The 27,644-nt window shown below is 41.1% G+C and overlaps 1 protein-coding gene across 2 annotated transcripts in view; it reads right to left on the reverse strand.

The window, feature by feature from the left end:
- Positions 1-12,006: 12,006 nt before the first annotated feature.
- RAB28 (RAB28, member RAS oncogene family) overlaps positions 12,007-27,644 on the reverse strand; it is an 88,528-nt gene continuing 72,890 nt past the window's right edge. The window contains exons 5-8 of one of the 2 annotated variants that reach the window (XM_043447802.1): positions 27,295-27,398; positions 22,258-22,335; positions 14,204-14,298; positions 12,811-12,945 (exon numbers count right to left, since the gene is read on the reverse strand). In XM_043447802.1, the coding sequence (XP_043303737.1) occupies positions 14,209-14,298; positions 22,258-22,335; positions 27,295-27,398 (272 nt within the window). In that variant the 3' untranslated portion in view covers positions 12,811-12,945; positions 14,204-14,208. Of the gene's footprint in view, positions 12,946-14,203; positions 14,299-22,257; positions 22,336-27,294; positions 27,399-27,644 lie in introns of both variants that reach the window. The other variant, XM_043447801.1, reaches the window with a different exon arrangement.

Below are 27,644 nucleotides of genomic sequence, written 5' to 3' on the forward strand. Positions count from 1 at the left end.
GGCAGAAGTACCTCAGCAGCTGGGGTCCATCAGACAGTAAGGCCTAAACTCAGTCTTGCTGCCCAAAGGACTAATAACTGGAGTGAGTGCTGGGCGTGTCATTAAACAGTTAGTTACCATGAGAGCCGTTCCAATAATAACCATGACATTTATTACGCACTTACTTCATGCCAGGAACTGTGCAAAGTGCTATAAGTATGTCATCTCATTCCATCCTTAAAATTACCCAGCGAGATAAGTTTTGTTATCTGTGTTTTACACATTAAGAGCCAGAGACCCAGCGAAGCTGAGGAATTTGACCAAGTTTGCATAGCCAGAGAGTGGCAGAGACAGGCTGCTAACCCCAATCTGTCAGGCTCTCAAGATTTCCCTTCGTTCCAGGAGACCATGTTGTTTCATTTCCCTGTGACTTATGATGTTCTGTGTGCTCACACATTCACTGAAGTGCTTAACGATGCGAATAAAAGGCATTCATCATTGTAATCCCTAATGGAGATAACAGAAATATTAGCAAAGGCTGAAGTGAAAACAGTTCAAGTGAGGCCTAATTTTTTACAAGGCCAAGGAATAATTTACTTTATCACGGCAAAGAATTTTATTTGACAAATGCACACTTTATCATCTCTGGTCTGCTGAAAATGTAAGTTTACATTTTTCCTAGCCATAAAATTAAAATAATTTTGGCTCCAAAAACTTAAGACGAAATCCCATTCTAGGTTCAAGCATTTCCCTGGAAATTTAAGTGCTAAACATGGAGCGTGAATAAGCACCCATTCCCGTCAGGCAGGGCAGAGCCTGGAGTCAATGCCCCACGCAGGGTTCAAATCCCGGTTCTGCCTCCTGCTGACGGGTAATGTTAGACTACACACGTCACTTTTCCATCTCAGCTTTCTCACCTGGAAGGTGAGGATCACAACTCCCACTGCAGGCCTGAGACAAGGGCTAAATTAGACGCCCTAAAGACCCCGATGCTGTGAAAGATTGAGGGCGGGAGGAAAAGGGGACGACAGAGGATGAGGTGGTTGGATGGCATCACCAGCTCAATGGACATGAGTTTGGGTGGACTCCGGGAGTTGGTGATGGACAGGGAGGCCTGACATGCTGCAGTCCATGGGGTCGCAAAGAGTCTGACATGACTGAGCGACTGAACTGAACTGAAGAAACTGTGAGGCAAAGGAGATGTGCTGTAAAGCTCAGCTGTTATGAAAACATGTACAGAGTGGCCGAGGATGGGACCCGGGACAGAGTCGCCTCTCAATGACTCTTTGTTGCCTTCGCTCTGTCTTCCTGCTCTTGCTTCTCATCAACAGCACTCTTCAGGGGCAGGCCTTCAGAGAGAGCACGAGAAAAACTAGACCGGGTCCCCTCTGTTCCTGGTGGCGGGAGGGGTAGTGAGATGGTACCCACGTCTTGGTCCACTCAGCTTCTTGTCAGCATTTACAGCATCATCCCTACACCCTGACCCCAACACAGGGCAGCCAGCCAACCTGGGAGTGGGCCACCTGCCAACTTGGAAGACAAATCTGAGAAAGTGTCAGAGGATTGGGATATGGGACAGAACAGGGGATAGAGGCGCAATGAGAGGGAATGGGTAAGTTAACTCAAGAGCCAAGAGTTTGGGGGAAGCTGGAAAGAGATGATCCCCTGCCCTCAAGAGAGGAACAAATGGTGGTGGAGGCGGGGGCTGGATTTCAAGAGAATCTGGACTCCCAGTGGGACAAGCAAAACAGGGGCCTCAGCAAGACATTACCTAACTTGGGGGTTTTTATTGTTGTTTAGTTGCTAAGTCGTGTCCAACTCTTTGCAACCCCATGGACTGTAGCCCAGCAGGCTTCTCTGTCCATGGGATTTCCCAGGCAAGAATACTGGAGTGGGTTTCCATTTCCTTCTCCAGAGCATCTTCCCGACCCAGGGATCAAACCCGGGTCTCCCACGTTGCAAATTCTTTTACCAACTGAGCCACCAGGGAAGACCCAGGTTTGGCTATATCCAAAACCGGACCCCAAGTCACACTGAGAAAAGCAGACAGAAGAGGCCAATAGTTCATGCACATGTTTGGCACTGTTATAAGTTTTTGAGGTCTGTCCCCCCCATAATTAGAGTCTTGTTTCAGCCCCATGGAGTTAGTTCTCAGGGCACTTTCCGTGGTTATCATCCCCATTTTACAGATCTGCAAACAGAAGCCTCAAAGCTGGCAATATGTCACCTAAGGGAGAAGCAGATACACAGAGAGAAGTGTGTGTGCATGCTCAGTCACTTGTTGCGACCCCATGGACTGTAGCCCACCAGGCTCCTCTATCCATGGGATTTTCCAGGCAAGAATACTGGAATGGGTTGCCATTTCCTCCTCCAGGGCCCTGCATTGGGGGGGTGGAGCCCCCAAATTAGTATTTTTTTTTTTAAACTTTCCAGGTGACTCTGATGACAACAGGCTTGGAAACCACTGATCGCATCTCACAAATTCACTTCAGATAAAGAAACGGAGCCTGACAGAGGAGAGGAATTAGCCCACGGTCACACAGCAAAGTCGGTTGCAAAGACAAAGTCAGTCTCTGGGTCGGCAGTCTCCAGGACAGAGCTCCTCCCAGCTCACCCACTGGGTTGTTTCGTTGCTCATGACAACCTACAACAGAGATAGGTTTCATTCATTCAATAAACCTTTATTGAGTGCTTCTTCAGCGCCAGGCGCCAGGGAGACACAAACAACAGGAGTCTTGGCCTCAGAATCCTGGGTGGCCTGGGGGTGCCATGAGCTCAGAGCTGGTGCTTCTAGCGCAGGGGCTCCGGTGTAGCTACGGTCAGATGGATTCATGTCCACGTCCAAGCAAAAGGCACAAGACGGCTTGGCAACTGCTGCTTGGTGGGGGGCTAGGAGGGCGGAGGGAGTTGCAGGGGGAAGGCGTGAGGCTTCAGACAGAGGAAGAGAGAGAAAAATAAGGAAAACAAAGGCTCCTTTTATGGAAGGTGGGTTACTTTTGTTTTAATAAGCCACTTGTGTGCTGTGACTTTATTCAAGTTAGAATAAACGATGGTGAACTCAAGATTTCTAAGGTTATTTACTGGGCGTGTAAGAAGCAATGTGACATGACTGAAATATGTTAAGACCAAAATAGAGGCACCAGGAAAACATCTCTGTAGGACGAGTCTTCACGACCACAGAGACGGCGCATCTGCCCTGGCTCACGGCTGTTGGTGAAAATCGGTCCACAGCAGGGCCAGGCAGAGGGCTGAAAGGTCAGCGAAATCCCTACATCTGCGTGAGGAATTTACTATCTCTAATGCTGCCAAGGCCACGGGGAGGTGAACACTTTCATTCGCCATCAGCAGGATAAAGTGGTACAATATTTCTGAAGTGTGGTTTGGCAAATTTAAAAAATATATACATAAAATACTTTTAAACTACCCTTTGAACCAGCTATTCTACTTCTAGGAATTTACCTCAAGGATAAATATATAAAGGAAAACATTGAAAAGGATGTTCGACAAAGCATACATTATAAAAATAGTGAAAATTTTGGGGGAAAATGCCCATAGATTGCAGAAGGACTAGATAATCAGTATCCACAATCTATGGCTATTTCCCCTGCCCCACGTTTTCACTATTATTAAGGCTTCCCTGGTGGCTCAGATGGTAAAGAATCTGCCTGCAATGTGGCAGACCCGGGTTGAACACCTACATGGGGAAGATCCCCTGGAGAAGGGAATGGCTACCCACTCCAGTATTCTTGCCTGGGAAATCCCATGGACAGAGAAGCCTGGTAGGCTACAGTCCACGGGGTCACGAAGAGTCAGATATAACTGAGCCATTTCCATTTTCTTCTTTTCTACACTTGAAAACTCTGAAGCCATTAAAAATGACAATGTCCATTTGTTTATGGATTTGGAAAATGTCTGTTATCACTTTTATTGAGAAAAGCAAATTTCAAAATGAGTTAATATAGTGCATTTTAAATATAGCTCCTGGACATGTGCATTTATGTGTATTCGGAAGATTATTTTTCACCAAAATGTCAACAATAATGAGCAGGGTGGGGGTGATTTTAATTTCTTTATTTTCCTCTGCATTAAGTATTTTATAATGCTTCTACAGTAAGAACAATTGATAAGAGCTATTTTCGTTTGGAGATTAAAACATTTGAAGAAACTAGGCTAATTCCAACTTGATTTAATAGAGATTGCAAATATTCATTCATTCTTTATTTTTACAGGCTCCTCTCTGTTAATATACATTCATGTAATTCGTTTATATATTCAGGCATGAAAACAGTTTGTTCATTCACTTGAAACTGTTTAATAAGCATCTACTATGAACAGGGGTACAGGGCTGGTATAATACTAAATGAGGGGGATAGCATGACCTGGGTTTGGATCGCTGTTCCATCACTCCCCAGGTATACAGCCTTAGGATATTAACCTGCCCTGAGTCCCAGTTTCCCTGTCTATCAGAGGTAACACAAGTACCCATGGTGTTAGTCACCTATTACTATAAAGCAAACTACTCCAAGACTTAATGGCTTAAAACAACAACAATGATTTATTATCTCACAGTTTCTGCGGACCAGAAACTTGGGGGGACTTCGGCTGGGTGCTTCTAGCTGGAGGTATCTGCCAAAGTTGCAGTCAGATAAAGCCAGAGGGTTCGCTTCCGAGCCGACTGCATCCGAGGGCTGGCAAATTGATGGCGAGGATCACAGGGGCAGTCTTGAAGGCTGAGTAACCCATCCATCAAAGGAAGAGATGTTTATAAAGGGCTCGGTGTATCTTCACTGCATTCTTTATAAGCCAGAGTGACAATAACGCGGACATATAACTGTACTCACAGCCCCGTGAACCGGCCCAGAGACATTAAGCAGTTTGACCAGTCATACAGGCAGTGGGTTTCTGAGCCAGGAGAAGCAGCACGTTTTCTAACTCATCTCTGCTAGGGTTTCTAACTCTTTCCCTACAGGAAATCCCAGTGGAGCCACAGCAGTGAGCAACCACTTGCTGTAACAGAACAAAGCTGGTTACCAGGGTTGAAGATGAACAGACGTCTCAGAAGGAAGGACACGGAAGCTGCGAGAGGATTCTGAGTATCTAGCCGAGGAAGTCATTTTCCTTTGATGGAAAAGGTCACGAGGAGCCATGGGGAGTTTGGAACAAGAGTGACTTAATTCAAGCCCCAGCGTCAAGTTCAGCAGCCTGTTGGAACATTCCCGGCATCGGAGGATGAAGGCAGCGGTGGAAAAGGGTGCCCACGAGACACCGTGGCCAGGTGTCCTATCCACGTGCAACCTGTGGATGCAGGTTAAGGAAGGATGAAGGAGGCCGGCTCGCAAGGCTGAGGTGAGATGGCTCCTGAGCCGGTGCATGCACATGGCGACAATAAACGCCTCCCTCACCCTCATCACCCGCCCTGCGTCTGCTTCAATCCACAGCGTCGGAGGCCGAAGAACATTCAGCACGATCTGGAAGCAGGGTTTTAAAGCAAAGAGTCTTTCCTCTCATTTCTGGCTCTCCAAAGTGGCAAACTGACGAAATGAAGGACCAGACAGGATGTGATGAATGTGGTTCCGAGTTTGGCCCTGAGGCCCTGCTCTACTGAAAGGCTGGCTTCCCAGGGATGGAGGTGCTGAACGAGTTGTCAGTTGTCTCCCTCAAGGCCGTGCGGCTGAGCATCACTTCCCTGTGCAATCTGTCTGAGCACCCCCTCACCCGGCCTGGAGGAACAGAGCTGCTCTCAGCACCCTGCCCACCATTTATCATGATGGACCCTCTCCTGAGACCAGGGAGGGTGCCCTGCTAACCTGAGGGCAGAGAATGCATCCCTAGGCATCTCAGTCCCTAGGGCCTGAACACCGCTTCAGCTCCCTGAGAAAGCTTGACAAGTAATTTTTTCTCCCAATTTCATCAGCTTCACATCCAGACACTGAGGGTGTGATCCCAAGGGCTGAATCCCCCCATCAATAGGGCTGCCATTCACATCACAGGTCTTATAGATTCAATCATCCATTTTCTAGGATAATAAAGTGATCTGTTCTAACAAAACAGTGTGACAATCTTCTAAAGGAGGGAAATAAAGTGATGTGAGAAAGGAACATTTTTTTCTAGTTGGCCCAATGATTCTACACCCACTGGCAATGGTCTTATCCATACACAGGTTTTATTTGGCCAACGTAACTTTAAAAATGGGATTGGGGTGGTTCTAGATGGGCACATGTTCTCCAAATCGTCTCCCACTCCCTACTGTCTTCTACTCTTAACTGCTTTGTATTATTTACCTACAAGCCCCTGATGCCATATGCATTTGCAATGCTGCAACATGATATAACACTTCATAATGCATAAAGCAGATGTTTGCAAGGTTCTTTCTTGTGCTGGATCAAAATCCTTTCTATAGCTTCTAACTACCTCTCCTATATCTAGAGTCCTATACGTTCCATATTGGAAGTTAAACCTTTTCCTAAAGCAGTTCTTTCATCAATTTGGAAACCATCAGCAGAGTCTCTGAGGCCTTCTCTTTTCCATGGTAAGCCCACTGTCTTTCTTCATCTGTTTCTTAGGACACCATAATCATAAAGCACCTTCTTAAAGAGGGGCTTCCCAGGTGGCGCAGTGGTAAAGAACCTGCCTGCCAATCAATGCAAGATGATGCAGGAGACGTGGGTTCGATCCCTGGGTTGGAAAGAGCCCCTGGAGAAGGAAATGGCAACCCACTCTAGTACTCTTGCCTGGAAAATCCCATGGACAGAGGAGCCTGGCGGGCTACAGTCCATGGGGTTGCAAAGAGTCAGACACGACTGAGCATGCATGCATCTGAAAAGAGGAGCACTCATAAGAGGAAAATAAATAATGCAGGCATGCTCTCATCTCTTGCAATCCAAAGTGCAATCCAAAAACCAGCTTCAGCACTAGGATCACTTGGCAGCTTGTTACAGACGCAGAGCCTCAAATTCTGCCCTAGACTTACTGAATCAGTATTCTTCAGCTGATGTGCACAGACAGACTCGGAGAACAGAGCCTCTTTCTGAATTGACATAGCCTAAGATTACATGGGTCAGCATATGGACACCAGGGGGGAAGGAAGGGTGGGGTGAGTCGGAAGGTGGGGATTGACATATCCACACTGCTGTGTGTAAAATGGGTGACTGATGAGACGCTGCTGCAGGGCACAGGGGACTCTGTCTGCTCAGCTCTCTGCGGGGCCTGAATGGGAAGAAAGTCCAACAACAAGGCGATACACATATACAGTGGAAAGCAACACAACATCGTAAAGCAACTCGACTGCAATAGAAATTAGTAAAAAGGAGATCCGTCCTGAGTGTTCATCGGAAGGACTGATGCTGAAGCTGAAACTCCAAGACTTTGGCCACCTGATGCGAAGAGCTGACTCATTCAAAAAGGTCACCTGATGCTGGGAAGGATTGCGGGCAGGAGGAGAAGGGGACGACAGAGGATGAGATGGTTGGATGGCATCACCGACTCGATGGACATGAGTTTGGGTAGGATCTGGGAGTTGGTGATGGACAGGGAGGCCTGGTGTGCTGTGGTCTATGGGGTCACAAAGAGTCAGACACAACTGAGCGACTGAACTGAACTGAAAAAGATTACATGATTCAATCTTTTAAGAAGCAGTTATATTGTTGACCCTGAGTCCTGTTATCTGAAATCCAATTTTTTCACTCACTAAGCCGTATCTTCCTATGTATTAACAGTTTTATAGAAGCATTTAACAGTCTAATTACATGTTGATGAGTTATACATGTGCCTAGATGAAGATCTTAAGGAACAAACACAGATCACGTTCATCTTTGTTGCTTTTGTCAAGCGAGTGTACTCTCCTCGGTCGTGGCTTGTCTCAACAAAAATTTGAAGCGACGGACATTAAAGCCCTCGGTGCGTCACAGCTCTGGGACAGTGTTATAGCTCCCTCAGTTTTATTTAGAAAATAAAGGAAAATACATCCTCAAGGCATGGGGGCATGCCAACCCAAAAGATGTGAAGAGAAGAGAGAGAGAGAGTGCGCGCAGGCATGCAGGAAAGAGAGAGAGAGAGACCCCTGGCCCGTTGGTTCCTCTTTATATGTTTTTCCTCCCCCTGGGCCTGCTCTATGTAAATTGGGCCAGCCAGGAGTGCTGTTTGTTCTACCTGAGGTCCTCAGTCTGGTCCTCCGACCTTCCTTTGTTCTATCTTCACGGGCTTTTCCCTTCCTTGTCCATTACCCACTGCCATTTTGGACTCCTGTTTCCTATTCTACCTACCTAACACTTTTACGTAAGAAGTAACAGAAAAAATGAACTAACATTGCCCCAAGAAGGACAAAGGAAACGCTTCGTGGCATGGTGTGACCTGGAGCTCAGTGTGGGGGCCTGGGGCGCTCCCCACTTTTCGCCTTGCTCCCTCAGCCCTGCACTTGGGCAGGGTCACCCTTTGCATCCTCCAGACGGCTGCCAGCGTGGCTCAGGGGCTACAGCTTTCTCGTTCGAAGCCCAGCGGGCAAAGCGTCGTCTGCAGACTTCAGGCAATGAAAGCTTTCTTGTTTCTCTTTTCTTTTTCAGAAACTCCAGCAAAGTCCTCTCCAGTTTCATTAGCTCTGATGGAATTAACCACTCACTTCTGGGCCAATCACTGAGGCCAAGAGAAATGAATATCCTAATAGGGTTAGGCCAAGGAGAAGGCACTCCCTAGGGCCCTGGGAGCTGAAAACGGAGGAGGGGCTCCACCAGGAAACGAGAAGTGGATGCTGGGGAGGCGGCCGACAGCTGTCGGCCACGATGCTCCATGGGTCTGCGTTTCCATTTCCTCTGAGTCCTGCGAGCGTTTTCTCAGGATGTCCAGCACTGCAGCCATCACCAGCATGGGTTATGGCCAGAAAACGTTTCTATTTCTAAACGACACACACACATTATTATGCCCCATCACATTGTTTCAGTGATCAACTTTAAAGGGCCCTGGCTTACCTCCTCCTGGAATAATAAAGCAGTCACAGGAGGGGTTCTTTGGGCCACTCCAAAAACCACTCCGGAGTGGTTTGCCACACATAATAGAGGGTGGACTTGAAAGACAGCATCCAATGACCGGTTCTGGCTGAAAACTTTTGTGTTTTCAAAAAGTTCAATAAGCACCAGAAGTGACCACAATGTGTTTGAAACTTTATAGCATGCGTCTTAAGGAGACAAAGTGCCTAAAACTAGATGGAAAGACTTGTAATTTTTTAAATTAAAAAGTGTGGACAGGAGAGGTAACAGTCAAAGTAAAATAAGCATCAATTCAATGTTTCTGTTTCAAAAATAAAACCCGAGGTATGGGGAAAACTGTAATATGGAATTCAGAAATCTGCTTCGGCCCTGTATTCTATGGCATGTTCACTGTGCCTGCTCTCCTTGAGCCAAACGGCTCTCACTGACCAGTCAGGCTTAGAGGGGAGAGACAGAAGACCAAGGAGATCAAATGCAGGGAAGGCATTTTTCCGTCCTCACCTCAGTGATCAGAGGGCAAATATACCCACTAGCCTCAAACCAGTCAATCCTAAAGGAAATCAACCTTGAATATTCATTGGAAAGGTTGATGCTCAAGTTGAAGCTCCAGTACTCTGGCCACTGATACGAAGAACCAACTCATTGGAAAAGACCCTGATGCTGGGAAAGTTTGAAAGCAAAAGAGGAAGGCAGAGGATGAGATGGTTAGATGGCATCATTGACTCAATGGCCATGAACTTGAAAGCAAACTTCAGGAGACAGTGGAGGACAAGGAAGCCTGGCATGCTGCAGTCCATGGGGTGGCAGAGTTGGACACGACTTAGGAACTGATTATCAGCCTCTCTCGACATGCACTGCTTGAAGGTCTAGATGGTCAGTATGACAAAGTGGGGGGACCAGCGTTGGCCGTCACCACTCCTCCAAAGAGCAACATAACGCCCAGGCCTGGTCAAGCCCCAGGAAGGCCAGCTGCGTGATCTTTGCCAATGGAAGGTAACCTAGTTTGGTACTTGGCCTGGTCCAACCTACCTCAGAAATGGTTTGTGTGGATCCTGGCCCTACCACTTACTGGAGGAGGGGCTTGGTATAATCGATCACTCCCCGCTTCCACATCCTCACGTGCACGAAAGGAACTGTGATACCCCTTCTCATGACTGGTGTGCAAATAAAACAGCTCCTGTGACAAGTTCTTGAATGTGTACCAGACAGAGCAAGCCCATGAAGGCCATTCAGTCCCATTCAGTGCTCTGACTTTAAAACACACAACTCAAGTATTTTGGTCTGATCACAGATCTTTTGTCTTTTCTGTCTCCTCCAGATGCCTGTACCATCACATATGATTGTTAAGTCACACATTTTAGTACTACAGTAATTGAGACTGAAAAAAAAAAAAAAAACCCACTTTTGTAAATCCTCAAATTTTTCACACAGGTATATAAATAACATGAAATGATCAGAAGGGCATGGTCTCACCCTTTAATGAATGTAAAGCCTTGGGCAAGTTTAGTTCAACAGTAGACTTCAATCAGTTGTAGCTTTAAAACAGTAGCAATGACAACAAACATCTCTCCTACTAGATGGTAAGGTCCCTGAGGGTTGAAATCTTTTATCTGACTTTATAGTCTCCTGAAGGTCCTAGCAGACTGACCAGAATATATTAGATGCTGAAAGGAAGGATAAATTGAACTATCTTTAAGGGCATGCCACCTTGAAAAAGAGCTTCAAAGATTGTTTAGTTGCTATAAAATGAATACAGAAACTAGAGAAAAAGTGAACTCACTGCCTAATAAATACAGCAGTCACAATTTTTACATTTCATAAATTTCCAACCACTCTTGAAAAAGTATCTCCCCAGCTGAGAGACAGAAGATCTCCTATGGAATCTACCTCTGTGTTTCCATGACTTCTGGCAAGTTCCTTTTCTTTTTCTTAAATATGATTATACTGGAGCAGCCCCCACACGGAGGGCTGGGGCGGCAAGGAACATCAGAAGCAGTCCTGCTCGCCCAGCGCCAGAATCCACAGGGGCTTCCCCAGCTCTGGTAGGTTTCTTTTTCTTTCCAGACTTTAGTTTCTTTAGCCACACAAGATGGAAGTAACACGTTTTCTAAAATCTGTTAGTTGTAAAATCAGATGTCCAAAATTTCTCCACACCCCTCTGGCAGGTCTCCTATGAGTGAGGTGCCCTGACAGGCTCTCCTGAAGGATGTGAGACCAAAAGAGAGATCTGTTCTCCAATAAGCTTACAGTCTATGAACAATAGAACACAAGGACACAAAAAACCGTGACCCCAGGCGGGAAGGGGGTAATGGCCGTCCGGGAGGTGCTCACACGGAATTTGCAGCTGTGAGCACAGCAACGGTTTTGCAGACGGGCAGCGTTCATGCTGTTTCGATGTGGCCAACACAGAGCACCCACATGCCAGGCACTGTGCCTGAGCACAAAAAACACGAGTGTTACCAGGCCACCTGCCTTCACAGTGCCTGAAGGCTGACGGCAGAGGGAGACACTCGGAGAGGGTGGCGGAATTCCAGGCAGACAGGAAGGCAGCGTGTCCCAAAGCACCCAGGCGTGGCCGTGCCTCTGCGGGCTCAGTGGGAGGCTGCGCCCGGAAGAGCAGCCTGAGCCAAGGCAGGGGGAGGGTGCGGCTGGCACGGAGCCCCTGGACATCAGGCTTTGGGGTCTGGACGTTCATCACGTCAGCTAAGCCCCCTAACAATGCTACCCACCTACCAACTGAACGTGGGTCGTGTGCCCAGTCATGTCCGACTCTCTGCGACTCCTCTGTCCGTGGGATTCTCCAGGCAAGAACACTGGAGCGGGGTGCCATTTCTTCCTCCAGGGGATCCTCCCTGGCCCAGACTGAACCCCTGTCTCCCGTGTCTCCTGCGTTGCAGCTGGATTCTTTACCCGCTGAGCCACTGGGGAAGTCCTAACCAACTCTAAGTGACTGAATGTTTATCAAACTTCACACAACCATTGATTTGTATCCAACTATACTTTTTCTGTAACAAAAGGGAACGTGGCTGAAAGAAAATTCTCCCCCAAAGGTAATTTAAATAAATTTATTTGCAAGAGAAAAATATCTGCCCGTCAGGTACAGTCTGATCCACAATGATCCAACAATAGTCACAGCTCATTCTGGGAGGACTCTCACACAGCCTGTAGGAGCAAGTCTGCATGGAGCGTCAGAATCACAAAACCATCTAACCAGAGTGTTACACAAGACATAATGACCATGATACAATAATAAAAATACACTATCAAATACTCACTACTTCGTGAGCTACAGCTAAAATATAAACAAGTTAGGCTCTTTCTTAAAAAAAAATGAAGAAAATATTTCTATTATAGCTTTATTTCAAGATTTTCAGTTAGATACCGCTTTATATATTTTCACTCACAAGAGATAGCAAAAGAATCCTTTCTTAAGTATCAGTAGATAAAATATATGACTCGTTCAGATGTTTGCACTCTGAAGCGTACTTTGCCAGGTATGAGTTCAGATAAGAGAATGGAACTGTGCTGCAGCAAAATCCTGGCTGATGATCAAGACCCGGATAGTCTTCATATTTGTTTAAAAACAAAATTTACATACGGACAAAAGAAGTGAGGCCATAAGAGAGCCAACATTATTCTTTCTCGATGGAGCAGTCTGATTCCAGAGAATGGGCTTTCCAAGCTAAATTCAAAGTGTGTGGTCCCGAAGTTGAATTCTTTCCAGTCCAAGGAGCTGCCTGTGGCTGAGGCAACACGCAATGATGAAGCGAGTTGAGCAGAAAGTGTTTAACTGAACTACAGAGATGGTCACTGATAAAACAAGTTCCTAGAGGTCCTTGGGGCCCACACAGAGGTGAAGGGCAGTCAGAACTATCAATACAAAAGAAAAACGTGCTCACTGAACTGCACACATAGAGCTTCTAGTAGGGTTAACAGTTCTTGACATGGGTTCCTGGTTGTAGTTTACAATATCTGCCTTCACCACTCTCTGTCATAAAAGAAAACAGAGTTATTATCAGGACATCAGAACATTTAGAAAGAGCTCCTTAAAGTATATTTTTATTTGCTGAACTTTTGTGAACTCCTGATGATAGACATCATAAATGAAGCAGAAGCTGATATTAAAAGAATCAGCCAGAACCAACTCATGTCAAGCTGGGATTTTCTTTTTTTGTGGGGGGGTGGGGGGGAGTGGGAAAGCGGAGGGAGGGTTGGCTTTGTTAAGGATGTAATAGCAATTTTTTTATTTAGTCTCTCTGGTTTTATGACATCTATGAAGTTATCACAAGTCTAATAAAAAAACTGGCAAATCAATATGAAAAACTAAATCTCGGTTATAATTTAAAGCAAAGGATTTAAAATTAATCATTACAAGTTTTGATTCATAGATAAGGCCTCATCATTTCAAAGTAAAAAATATTATTTATTAATATTTCCATATACTATTATACTCAGGCATAACTGTTTTAAAAATGTTTATCAATTTGTGAGTTAGTGAGAAGAAATAAAAATGTTAAAAAGAAGTCACATATAAAGAAGAAATGTTTTGAGCAGAACTTTTCCAATTTTTAAAACTTTTCTCCCAAATCCCTGACTTACTTCCAAATTGCTCACTATTGGGTCATGAATAACGACTCTAACAAAATATAGAATAATGAGAAACTTATATTACCTCACATTCATGTGTTTAAAATAATTTAAATCAAAAGACACTTTTAACTCTTCCTTCCTTCCCTCTAACACAAACTTCAAAGAATATTTTAAACAATGAATTTAGCGACATGCCCTAACAATCTTCTTTAAGTAATAATTTCAGGGAAAACAAATCCTGAACTGTTTTCAACTCTTACTAAGTCTGCACACATAAGCAGACAAAGAAGGGTAATTCAAGGCAAACTTTAAAAATACTCTTTCAATTACCAGGCTATTTCAGGAGAAAACAGTAAGGAGAGAATAATGAAATAACTGCTTCAATTCTCCACTTCACTGCACATGTAATAAACACAACCATAAAGACAAATACATTTGAAAGTAAATTAAATGTTATTTTAATTTGTTCCCAATTCCTTAAGTCATAAGTCTGGCAAAGGATCAATTTTTCAAAGTTCCAGAACAGGACTCATGCAATATTAATTCCCAAGAATGTACAATAAATCTTTGAATTTTTTATTCATAAAGAACAAGATAACATTCACCAGTTCTCCCCACCCTCCTCCCCCAAATTGCAATAGTTTATCGATTAATACCTGCACTACTGTACTGAACAGATTCTGCTCTGAGCAGAGTTGGTATGTTGGTTATCTTCTTCCGAGTACTTCACTATTTCTGCCCTGACAATACGCTGTCAATTCCGTATAACATAAATAAGATGCAGAAGAAGGGGGGGGGGGAAGAAAAAAGTGGAAAGTATGTTCAATGACTGAAAATAGATGGGAACACCAAAGTAGAAAAAGAAATACGCACATAAATTTAAACAAGCCACAAAAGAAATAGCAGAATATATGCATATAAAAGGAAAGAAAACGAACAAAGATCCAAGAAACATTACAATTCTATTTAATTATTGAAATGGACATGTCTACTGAGCCTCACAGAAAAGCTGTGGGCTCTATTTTTGATATCACAATTACATGTAATACATATAATGCCCAGTATTTCAGCAAAGAATTTGGGGGCTTTTCTCTACTAACGTGCAGCAGAAGTACTCATTCAATTTCCTTTTACAAATATTACCAAGCATCTACCATGGGCCAGTCACTCTACACTGCGAACAAATAGTGAACTGCACAGGATTTGTTCATAAGTTGCTGTGGGAAGGGAACATGCACACAGCTAACCATCATACCAGGTAAGAAATTTACTAGTGGATTTATAATATGTGTGGGAACAAAGAGTGGTTCATTTTCTTTGAAGGTAGGGAGAGGATGCACAAATCAGAGGAAGCTGCATGTCATTTAGGGTTTTTATATCTAATCATATTCATTATTGTCAAAGACTTCCTTTTGATGGTCACTTCCCCAGCTCTCACAGCCCTAACCTCCATGTTTTGAAATTTCATACGGAAAAAAGTAAGATCAAAATATATTTTTTATAGTTAAAAAACATACCATATTTTAAGCATGACAGCTGATGTTTTCAAATAAAGAATTCTGCTAAGTAACAGATCAAAACTAGTTAGATTTTTTGATTACTATAACCCTTAAGATGAGAAGACCACATAAGATAAATATGACAGAGATAACACACTCCCCAAATTTTTTAGACTTGGAACTATATCCGCTTTTAATGAGTTCAAATATTTTATTTTGGAAAGATCTTCCTTCATCATAGCATCTATTAATTAGCACATAGAGAAAAACATATTAATCAGGCTGCTGCTTGTGATAATGTTTATAAAGCCTGGATAAACAACTGAAAGTAAATGAACAGGACACTAAGGTGTATTAGCCTTGGACAGGCTCTGCTCCAGTTCTCCAGCAAGCAGTATTAACTTCTGGACAAGACTCATGATTTACTAGGCACTCAGCCTGATGCTATCACAGGAGCGTTGCCAACTGCCACATGACGTATGAGGGGGGTGCATCAGTGGCCGGTTGAACACCATCATCTGGCCTCCCCAAACCTAACTGCTTCATGCCAAACTGTGGGTTACAATAAAGAGAAGGGATTTTCATAATCAGCAAGCAACTCATTAATCCTCCAAAATGATGGTTTAAACCCTATCTTATAAACACAACCAGGTCACTGACCTGTGGTCAAGACACTCTGGTCGAAGTATTGACTAGCATAAACGACTTGGATTTTCACCACTGATTCTCATCAAATTAATTAAGAGCTAACAAGGCAACATCTTTCTTGAGGGCCTTGGTTGTTTGACATAAAGCTCTGTACAAAATTTCTGAACTGGAAGCCAGAATCAAAGTGCTACATGTTCAGGGCTTTGCTTTCTCTGAGTTAAGTAAAGCATAATTTCTATGATATAAACTTCATGGTAGGGGACTTCACAGTAGTTGCTTGTTTACAAATCATTCAATCGTTGATGTTTTCAGAGAAAAGTGTTACCTACAAAACACCAGTCTTTATGTTTGGAGCTACAGAGTAAACTCAACTGTCCTCTGCTATTAGTCAAGTGAATGAAAACAACGCAGTGGCCCTAAGCGAAAGGGAGCTGTGTGGTTGAACACCAGCTTAACCCCTGTTTTGTCACAGTTGTCAGAGTCAGATACTAGAGCTGAAAGTGATAGCTCTCCATTAGGGTAAGCAAGAAAGCAACTTAGGAGTTGAAGTGGTAAGGTATAAGCAGTAGAGATGGACTCGGGAAAGATAAATCTGGTTAATTCTGCAACTGTGCTCTAATCCAGATAGTAGAAACATATAAACTTATAAAAGTCAGAGTTGGTCACCCTCAGGATAGAGAGGAAACATACTCTGACAGCTAAAACACCTGTCACTATCACTCATTCAAAGCAAACCACTATTCCAGGTACTGGAAACATTCCAACAAACAATCATGATCTCTCTTTTTTTTGAGATGCATTAAGAGTCTAGCAAGGAAAACAAATGCATAAATTATTAAAGAATACTATGATTGATACAAATTCAATGTGAATTCAACAAATTCAAGATTATAGGTTACCACTCAAAGCACAGATATAGCATTTTTTAAAAGCATGGTACCGTGCACACAGTAGGAGCTTAAAGAAAGCGACTCTCCTTTTCCTTCCATGTAATGGCATACACATACACTGTATAATATGTCATTATAGGCTGTCAGTAACAGTCGCAACTCTGGGCAAGTTACTTCACCTCTTTGGTGTTCACACTCTCCTAATCTATAAAACACAAGGTTTATCTATGTGGCTGCTAAGATCCCACTTGGTTTTGAAACTATATGAAAAAAAAAATTTAAAAAGTGAATAGAAAAAGAAAAAAAATGGAATATGATCTGACATAGGGCTTAACAATATTTTTTTGGAACTTTCTCCTCAGGCAAGGGAAGCAACCATCAACAAAATGGGTGATGGTTATGAAACCATCAGTGAAAGGCCACATTAAATAATCATTAACTGATGAAAAGGCCCCCTGCAGAATGAGAGAAGACATTTGCAGACGACACAATGAAGAGTTAACACACAAACACATAAAGAATGCATACAGCTCAGCGTCAAACACAAAACAACAGAGAAACAATTAAAAATGTTCAGAGAACTGAAACAGGCATTTTTTCCACATAAGACATACAGATGGCCAAAAAACACATGAAAAAGATGCTCAACACTTCTAACCATTGAGAAAATACAAATCAAAACCACAGTGAGGTATCACTTCATACTTGTTAGAGTAACTACTGTCAAAAAGACGAGAAATAACACGTGTTGGCAAGAATGTGTAGAGAAAGGAGCCCTCCTAGACTGCTGTGGGAATGCAAACTGGCGCACCCACTATGGGGAACACTGTGGAGGCTCCCCAAAAAAACTAAAAATAGAAATACTATATAATCCAGTAATTCCATTCCTGGGTATATATCTGAGGAAAACAAAAACACTAATCTGAAAAGATATATGCACCCCAATGTTCATAGCAGTATTAATTATAATAAACAAGATACGGAAGTCATGTGTGGTCATCAGCACAAAATGGGTAAGAAAGACGTGATACACACACACAATGGAATATACTCAGCCATAAAAAGAGTGAAATGTTGCCGTTTGCAACAACAGGGACAGACTTGGAGGTTGTTATGTTTCGGGAAATAAGTCAGATAGAGGAAAAATAAATAGTGTGTCTTCAGTTATACGCAGAATCTAAAAAATAAAACAAATAAAGTAATTAAATATAACAAAACAGAAACAGCTTCACAGATATGGAGAACAAACTAGTGGTTACCAGTGGGTAGAGAGAAGAGAAAAAGGGAAAGATAGGGGAAGCGGATTAAGAGGTACAACCTACTAGGGATAAAATAAATAAAATACAAGGATATAAAGTACAGCTACCATTTTTAAGAACTTTATATGAAGTATAATCTATAAAAACATAGGATCACTAAAACTAACACATACCTAGTTCAAAGCAAACAAAGTCATAATTTTATTAACTGGCCAGTGAAAATGTCACTAATAGGGAATTATAACAAACGGACCTAGAGCATCCTCGACCTATCGGTCTGCCCTCACGCAATCTGGGAGCTCCCCGCGCTCCTCCCTCGGGATAAGGACTGTAACTTACTCATCTCTGTCTCCCCAGACTCTAGTGCCCTGGCACAAAGATCCTCAAGACACATCTGCTGTCTTTGTAAACTGCATTCCTTCTTTCTTCCTTCTTCTCTTCCTTGAACAGCTTGTAAAATGTGTTGATAACTCATTTTATATGACTCTCAAATGGGAATAATCTAGGTTAAAACTAAAATAGCAGAATCTCTTTAAATAATCAGTGAATGGAACTAAGGCCTTATTATAAATATTTGTCACAAACAAATTACTATAGCATCAATTTCCATATGACTGTTGAGTCTACAATTAGCTTCTTCTGTATAAAATAATACAAAACACTTTATCACCCTGTGACACTGAGTTCCTTCAGGACTCTTTCGAATGACGTGAAACCACAGAACGCTGGTGCACAGGCTCTCTCTCTCCCCCTTCCTTTCTGCCCTACTCCTCCACTTTCTGTATATAAATTATATATAGAAGCAAAGAAGTTCAGATTACCTCAACTACTTTGCTTTTAAATGAACTTTCAGAGACATCAAATGGCCAATAGGTACATGAAAAGATGCTCAACATCACTAATCAACAAATTAAAACTACAATGAGATATCACCTCCCACCTGTTAAAATGGCTGTCCTCAAGAATATAAGAGATGCTGGAGAGGATGTGGAAAAAAGGAGACCCGTATGCACCAAAACAGAATGTAAATTAGCGCAGCCCCTGGAAACCAGTGTGGAGTTTCCTCAAAAAGTTAAAACCAGAACTACCATACCATCCAGCAATTCCATCCCTGAGTATTTACCTGAAGATATATGTATGCCCATTCATGTTCATTACAGTGTTATTTACAATAAGCGAAATATGGCAACAGCAAAGTGCCTGCTGATAAGTGAATAAAGAAAATGTGGAATATATGTACACACACACACAATGTGATATTATTCAGCCATGAGAAATAACAGTCTGCCATTTGTGAGAATATGGATGGACTTCAAGTACATTGCAAAATGAGATGAAGCAGACAGAAAATGGCAAGAAGTGTATGATACTACTTACACATGAAATTTTAAAAAGCCAGAATTGCAAAAAAAAAGGAATAAAATGGTTGCTCCCAGAGGATGAGGGGATAGGAAAGATGTCTTTTAAAGGGTACAAACTTACCATTATTAGGAAATAAGTCCTAGAAATAATGCACAGTACAGTGAATACAGAAAGCAATATTGTTTTATAATCATCAAACTTGCTAAGGGATTATAACAATTATTTCAACTACTAACAAAGATACTTATGTAACATGATAGAGATACTAATTACTGCTATAATGGCAAAATCATATTACTATACATAAGATATCAAATTAACATGTTATATACTTTAAATTTACATGTTTTGTGCCAAATATATTTCAATAAAAAATAATACTGTGCTCAAGATAGCTTGCCAGTATGTTCTCAGAAACATCTTTTAAAAATAATGAACTTTCAAAAATGTTTCCTCCCACTGAGAAAACTGTGAAATACATAATTAATTGGCAAAGGCACCAAATTCACTGGTCTAAGAAATGGAGAATGAGGTTTCCCAACACAAAGGCTCTGACAGACACAGTGAAGGAGGGCTTAGCAGCTTGAATTCATCTTCAAATGAATGCATTCAAAGTAAAGACCACCAAGTTGAAAAGAGAACTAGACTTCATGGCCGAAGAAGCTGGGGTGCACTTACAAACAATGTCGGGTGCACAGGGAGGGTGAGGAGGTCTGGAGTTAACACATCTGACACAGGTTTAGTTAAAACGTGCCTAGCTGTTAAGTCCATCTCTAAAAGTCCAAATAGTAACTTTCTGTCTCTTGTGACTAAGAGTGAGCTAAAAAACGAACAAAGCGTCCCTAGAGTTCTGCCTTTTAGCAGTGCCCCAGTCACTCCACCTCCCTGGAGACACCCTAGAACCGGGGCACTGCTGGGGGCTCGGCGAGCACAGACCCCCCTGTCCGCGGGGCCGTCAGCGCTGCACCAGCACACCTTCTCCTCTAGAGGCGCTCACCACTGGGTCTCCCGATTTCCATGCCTCCAGTTGAGAAACCACAACGTGATCTGGGATGACTTCTCCCTTTTATACTGATTCTTCTGTGAAATGTCTCTTACATCCATCCCTTCCCTTCCACCCGATTCCGGTCCTTATCACACGAGGGCAGTAACCCAGTCTCCGTGCTTCAACCTCTCTGGCACCCATCCACACACACACACAAATCCCATTAGATTAATTCCATCTAAAAACCACTTTTGTTTATTTCCCTGCTTAAAATTATTTTCCACTGTCAATATATGAGATTAAAATTTATCAACTTGGCATTCGTAAATCTCCATAATCTTTCCTCAAATTTCCTTCACACTCCAACACAAATTGGTCATTTATTTTAACCAAACAGCTCTTCTCTTTCCAAAACACAATCTAAACTTTTCAACTTGTTTGTGCCAGCTTCTTTTTCAACTCTGCACTCCAAACCACCCAGTAAATCTTTGCCCAGTATGGTACAGTGGAAACATTAGGGGCACTGCCATCAGACAGACCTGAATTCAAATCCTGGGTCCACCACTGCCCAGCTGCAGATAAGCAGATCGAGTTACTTAACCTCTCTGCAGTCTCAGTTTTCCAACCATAAAATGATGAAGTGCTACCTGCCCCAGAGTGATTGTAAGGATTAAATGATGTAACAGTAGCTGGCACGTTTATTAATTTTCTTCACTGCATCTTAAACTCTTAAATCTCCTCTGGATCCACCAGTAAACCACACTTATATGATCAATTAATCACTTATGATCATCTGAAAATCATTTACGGACTACCTAGTTAACCAGGCACAAACATCATTTAGAAAGCGAAGCTACAAAGCAGAGGAATCATGTAACTTCTTGGATCTGCCAAGTTCTGTACAGTCAAGCAAATCAGTGATTTCTCTTCTTGTATCCATCCTCCTAGGCCAAAATCAAGTAACTACTTTGTGTCTGGGAACAATTTATAAGGCACAAATAGTTAAACACTGTGTCTGGCCACAGTAAGTGCTGAAATGTTTTTTGAATAGTGAGAAGTAAAGGTAGATTTCCAGGGTTCCAAATATTTTAATGAAGCTCTAGAAACAGCCATATCAGCATAACAATTTTCAATTGATATTTGCTCAAATTGTCTAAAAACATGCACACATGCACACACAAAGAGTGACCATGAAAAGAAGACACAGAATTAACTCAAAAAGAATTAAAGAAAAATTTAAGGATGGAGAAAGATCATTATACCTTTGTAGCTTCACAAAGCAGGGAAAAAGTGGAGGGGGTCGAGGGAAAATGTAATTTATCAATATATGTTGCTTCTAAGCAAACCACTTCTGAAGTCTGATTTTAAACTACAGGCTCTTGCTCTGATTTTTTATTCAATCGAACATGTGAAGTAGTATGCTACTGTATCTTTAAACAGCTGACTATTGGTACTCATGTTTATTTCTTAGTCTAAGAGAACTGCCTAGGAATAGTGGAAGAATTCAGAAATCCTCAATAATTAATACCATTATTAAGTTAACAACAAAATAACATCAAGAATTAATATTACAATGCAGGATATTTTACAGAAGAACAGAGAGCAACACTTTTTTTTTATACTGTTTCACCAAAGCAAACATAGAAAATGCCAAATAGGGTAAACTCTTACTACTTAAGACTAAACTTTAATAAATAGTTGGGATTTTATATAAAACATAAAAAGGATATTATACAGTAATCATGGAAGAAGAACTTAAATAAAGAAATACAAAATAATATGGTCAGTTCCTTAGCCATTATTTAACTGCTGATGAAATTTTTATTACATTAATCTCATTTTTCCAACAAAAAAAGGACAAAATGAGGTTTCAAGGGTATCATCATTTGGCAAAAAGTTAACATCCTCCATCTTCTGCAATAAACACTGACTCATACACACAATCTATTTTTAAGGCTGTTAAGGATATGTACATAGAATGCATAAATGTAAAACGATTTGGAGTGAAAATTAATGTCTATTAAGAAATAAATTATTTTTTTAAAGTATACAGTTCAATATAATCACCTGTGACTGTTCTATTTCTGCTTTGTTTAACTTGATTCCAAGGATTTCAGCAGCAACTTTCTGAAAACACAGGAAGACCTGCATAACAAAAACAGGTTTAAATGATTTAAAACAGGCATGCCTAAGTTACCTTCAAACAAATTGAACTTTCTAAAAAATGATAAACAGCAAGAGCTGCAAAAAATACGATGTACCAGGTTATTCCAAAAATAGCTCTATTTGTCAAATACAGCAACATTTTAAGTATAATACTTTTTTAAATGATTAAACCATAATTTGAAAATTCATACACTTCACTGAACTGGTCTAAATTTATATATTTATCCTGAAAAACGTACACTTTTAAAGAGTTAACATAATTAATTACAGCTACCACATTAAAAAAAAAAGACTCCTAGCCAAATAATAAAGTGCTGTAAGTCCTGAAGAAAATGAAAGTGATATACTTTATTACCTGGGTAAAGTTTTTCACTGCCAATTTTACACTGATCTTTTCATATGGCATTAGCCTATACTGAAAGGTCTTACTTTCCAGTCTTTGATCATCTCTAAGGTTATGATCAATTTTAATAAATTCTCTCTGGAGCAAAAAACTTAGTAGCCTTTACTGTATTTTGTCAAACAGAAAAGTAGCAGTATAGGGCTTCCCTGATAGCCTGCAATGCAGGAGATCCCAGTTTGATTCCTGGATCAGGATGATCCACTGGAGAAGGGACAGGCTACCCACTCCAGTATTCTTGGGCTTCCCTTGTGGCTCAGCCGGTAAAGAATCCACCTGCAATGCGGGAGACTTGGGTGCAATCCCTTGGTTGGGAAGATCCCCTGGAGAAGGGAGAGGCTACCTACTTCAGTATTCTGGCCTGGAGAATTCCATGGACTGAACCATACAGTCCACGAGGTCACAGAGTCGGACACTACTGAGTGACTTTGACTTTGACTTTCACTTTCATAATCCAGTATCACGAAACAAAAATCTGCAAAGACTCTAACATCCTTTCATACATAGATAGCTTATACGGGGTCCACTATGATTCCTGGAGCTCCAATCCAATCTTTCCTTGTCTTCATACCTTGTCTTTGCTCCCTAAATATCCTAGTTTATTCTGACCCCTACTTACTGGCTTTTGTCATTTGTACCCCAAAGGGCATTACATATTATAGTTCACTGATGGTCAATGTTCAAGGAGAAACAGGAAAGCTAGTGTGGTGAAATGGACAGAAAAGGAGGGCTGTAAAAGAAAAACAGCAGAGAGACTCAGTTCAGTTCAGTTGCAGAGTGACTAAGAGTATACAAATCAGGTAAGATCTGGTGGGCTACCATGGGGAGGACTTTGGCTTTCATTCACTGAGTGAAATGGAGGGTAGCTTGATGTGACTTCTGTTTTAACAAAGTCAATCTGCTTGTTGTACTGAATATTCACTATAGAAGATCAGGGGTGAAAAAGAGACACTGGCAAGAACACGAAGGTAAGAGATGATGGAGGCCTGAAACAAAGCCAGGTCCCGGCACATCTGGAAAGCAGAACCAACGGGGCCTGGTGAGAGCTGCGGTGTGTCAAAGACGGGCGTCAAGGACGACTGCAAAATTCTCCTGGTCTCAGCAACCGGTAGGAAATCTACCACTTATTGAGGTGGAGAAGACTGGAAAAGATTTGAGGAAGAAATAACAAGAGTTCAGTTCTGGACCTGAATCTTGAATTAAACTGGGACTGATTCTTAAGACACTTAAGTAGGAGTGCTGGGGTATATGAGTCTGCAGTTCAGGGAAGAGGTCTGGCCAAAGCCATGAGACTAGAGGAGGTCACAAAGGGATTTAAGTTTAAAAAAAGAGAGCTATCCAAGGACTGTGCCTAGGGCAATTCAATGAAGGAATCAGCAAAGGCGATAAGAGAGTAGTTAGCAAGGTAGGAGGGAAACCAGAAGATGCAGTATTCTGGAAACTAAGTGAACAAAGCATTTCAAAGAGGAGTGAATGATCAACTATTTTATATGCTGCAACTAAATCAAGTAAGATGAGGACTAAGAACTGGACACCGAATTTAGCAAAAAGGAGGTCACTGATGACCTTAATAAGAGCATTTTGGGGTGAAATATTAGGGACAAAAGTCTGACTGGAACCATTCAAGCCAAACCAGGAGGAGAGAACTGGAGATAGCTCTTTGGAAACATTCCACTGGTAAGTAGCTTGTGTAAGTAAGAAAAGAGCTAAGGATGTGGGATCAAGCATTTTCTTGTATTTAAGAGAAGTCATAACATTTCATGTCCTGATAGAATAATCCAGTACATGCGGAAAAAACGATGCAGGAGTGAGAATTCTAAGCCGTGTTTGTTACTAGGCAAAGAGACATGGGACTAATGCACAGTGGAAGAGTTGAGCCGAGCTACGAGCAGAGACCGCTCAACCCACAGGAATCTCAGAGGAGACAGAGACATGGGAATGGACAGTGGGTGGGAAGCAAAGTTGGGGCAGACGAGGTGGCAAGAGTATGTGAAAGTTGTCTTCCCTTTGTTTCAATATTTTTTTATAAAATAAGAAACAAGGGAATCAGCTAAGAGAATGGATGACAAAGGTTTGAAGATTTGAGAAGATAAGCTATGTAACAGGAATCGAGGTGAAGGAGAGAGACCATGGCCTAAGGACATAATTACTAAGCAGCATTAAGGCCCACTTGAGGTGAGTTGACTGTGGACTCTAAGTGAAACCTCCAACATGCCTCTGGGCTTTTTTCTGTCATGTTCAAATACATGAGTGCAATCACATAAAGGGGTGTGGTCAAGGTTTAGTCAAATAAGTCAGATAAAGTGACTGAGGGGAAAGGGAATTGACAGAGTATTGCATGGTAATGATTTTGACTGGCCGTGAGTAAGGAAGAAAGGAAAATGAGGACATGAAAGGTCAGGGGCAAGTGTTAGGATCAATGTCATGCAGGCCCTGCTGGGGCTGCAGACTGACTGGACTAGGGCATTCAAGCTGGTCAGTGATTAGCATGCCGGATACTGAGATATGAGATGACAGAAGGGCTACAGTAATCTGTAATGACAGAGCATGGGGGTGCATGGCTGAGGTGGGGTGGTGAGCAAAGATACTGACACCACTAGGAATTATGACAAAGGTAGTATCAGAGAAAGTACAGTAAGACCGGAGATCAACTTCTCAAGCAATGAAGGGAAGTAACCTGTGATCGGAGATGACATAAAGTGATTTCACAAGAACAAACCATTTCAAAGTTACATTTAAAAAGAAAACAATGAGGATTTTTAAAGGTCATTCAACATAAGTACACAAAAATACTAAGTGGTTAAACACAAGCTAAAATACTGGAAATTAAAATAATTCTAAAATGACAAAGAGACCCCCCAGGAAGATAAGTGACAGTAAAAGCCCAATCCATGGATGGGTTTATCAAGGAGTACTGACACTGTATACATTTTTAAAGTAAGTAGGTGTCCCACATTAGCATTATCCTGGGTAAAGGGTTCTAATACATCACATTTTTAAATGAGTTTGATTCCTCAAAAGATTAAATACCTTTTATATTATTCAGTATTTACCCTAAGCATAAAAACCATCAGTGAAATCATACAGAAAAAACATCAGAAAGATTAAACCACAGAAAAATTCAAACATCCTTTGGTTGAAAATGTCAAGAAAATTAACGATCAAACAAAAATCTGGGCAGTGGAAAGAGAATATTTGCAAAAATTATGACAAATGGCTCTTATGTTATCCCTAACACAAAAATGGTCATAGAAAATTTTAAAAAGCAATAAAAGCATAATAAACAGGTAATAAGCAGAAAATTAACAACAAATAAATTTATAAAAGTATATAATAAATATTATAAACAGATAATAAGCAGAAAGTAGGTAATAAAATTTTAAAAATTTTAACCTCAATAGCAGTCAATTTAAATTTAAATAGTAAAATACCTTTTAATCTCTTGTCTACCAATCTGACAAAGATTTAAAAATAAATAAATTCTGAATGTTAAAAAAGATTATAGTGATATGGCACTCATACAATGCTGATAGTGTAAATTAACTTAGGCTTTCTGGTGGTAATTTGGCAAATGGTTTCAATTGTCTTCCAAGGAAATAATCAAAACTTACAAAATTTTACATTAGAAATTTTGCAAAATTTTACAATGTCCTGAACTTGGAAATAATCTATATATCCAACAATAGGGACCCAGTTGAATAAATTTAAACATTTATTTAATGGATTATTAAATCTAGTGGGTTTTTAATCTATTTAGTAATATTAAGTGACATGAGAAAATTTTCTATAGATAAACATATTAAATAAAAAAATAAAAAATTATTTCTATATTATGATCTCAATTTTTAAAAAAATAAACATTTAGCATGGTTAATATGGTGAACCTTGGAATGTCAATCCTTAGGTTTACAAATCCTACCTCCACCACTTATTCTGTGTACCCTGAACCCCCACAATATAACCTAAGATTATTCTATAAAACAGAGATAATTACTTATGATTGCTGGAAAATAAATCTGACTTATATGTGAAGATATTTTGGACTAATTTAAAAATATTTTAACATTATTCTAACCTTATTTAAACAGTTATGGTGATTTACAGAATAAGCATCCAATCAAATACAAGGTAATTAATTAATTAACAACTAAACAGAGATAATCAAAGTAGTACATGCCCGTCACAAAGTAGGCACTCAGTAAACGCAGCCCACTAGCCGTGGTAGCAGCAGCATCAGAAAACGAAACTATCCTGTGAGGTTATGACTGATCATCTCTGGATGCTGAGATTATGAGTGATTTATACTCTTTTTAGCTTTTGTATTTTAATTCCCTAAAAGAACCATGAAATTATGTTAAATAAATTATAAGAGGAGTATCAATAGAATAAGCATGTTGTATATAACCTAAGATATTTTACGTCTTCAATAGGAATTAATTTAATCTAAAAGTTAAGTAATGGAGGTATACTTCCTATGAATATTAGTAAATAAAAGTAAAGCATCACTTATAATATTCAGCATTCATTATCTTACTTACAGAGTCTCCTGTCTTTGCTGAGACAAAGTGGCTACTAAAACCATTTTCCTGGCAAAATTTCAAGTGTTTTTCAGGTTTTACTGTTCTCATATGTTCCAAATCAACTAGAAAGGTGAACAAAAACAGAGAACAAAATTCAATAATAAAGTCAATCAATAAATATTTAACAAGTTTAAATGTGACTTTTTTTCTGATATTATACCCCAGCTTAGACACTAGCTGTGTAATTTGGGGCAAGTCTTTTAATCTCTTTATGCTTCAGTGTCTAAATCTAAAAGCTGGGAAAAACAAATGGACCTATCATATACAAAGTTCTTTGAGAATTAATCCATGTTTAGTGCACAATGGGG

This window comes from Cervus canadensis, chromosome 26 (genome assembly GCF_019320065.1).
Source record: "Cervus canadensis isolate Bull #8, Minnesota chromosome 26, ASM1932006v1, whole genome shotgun sequence".
Taxonomy (NCBI): domain Eukaryota; kingdom Metazoa; phylum Chordata; class Mammalia; order Artiodactyla; family Cervidae; genus Cervus; species Cervus canadensis.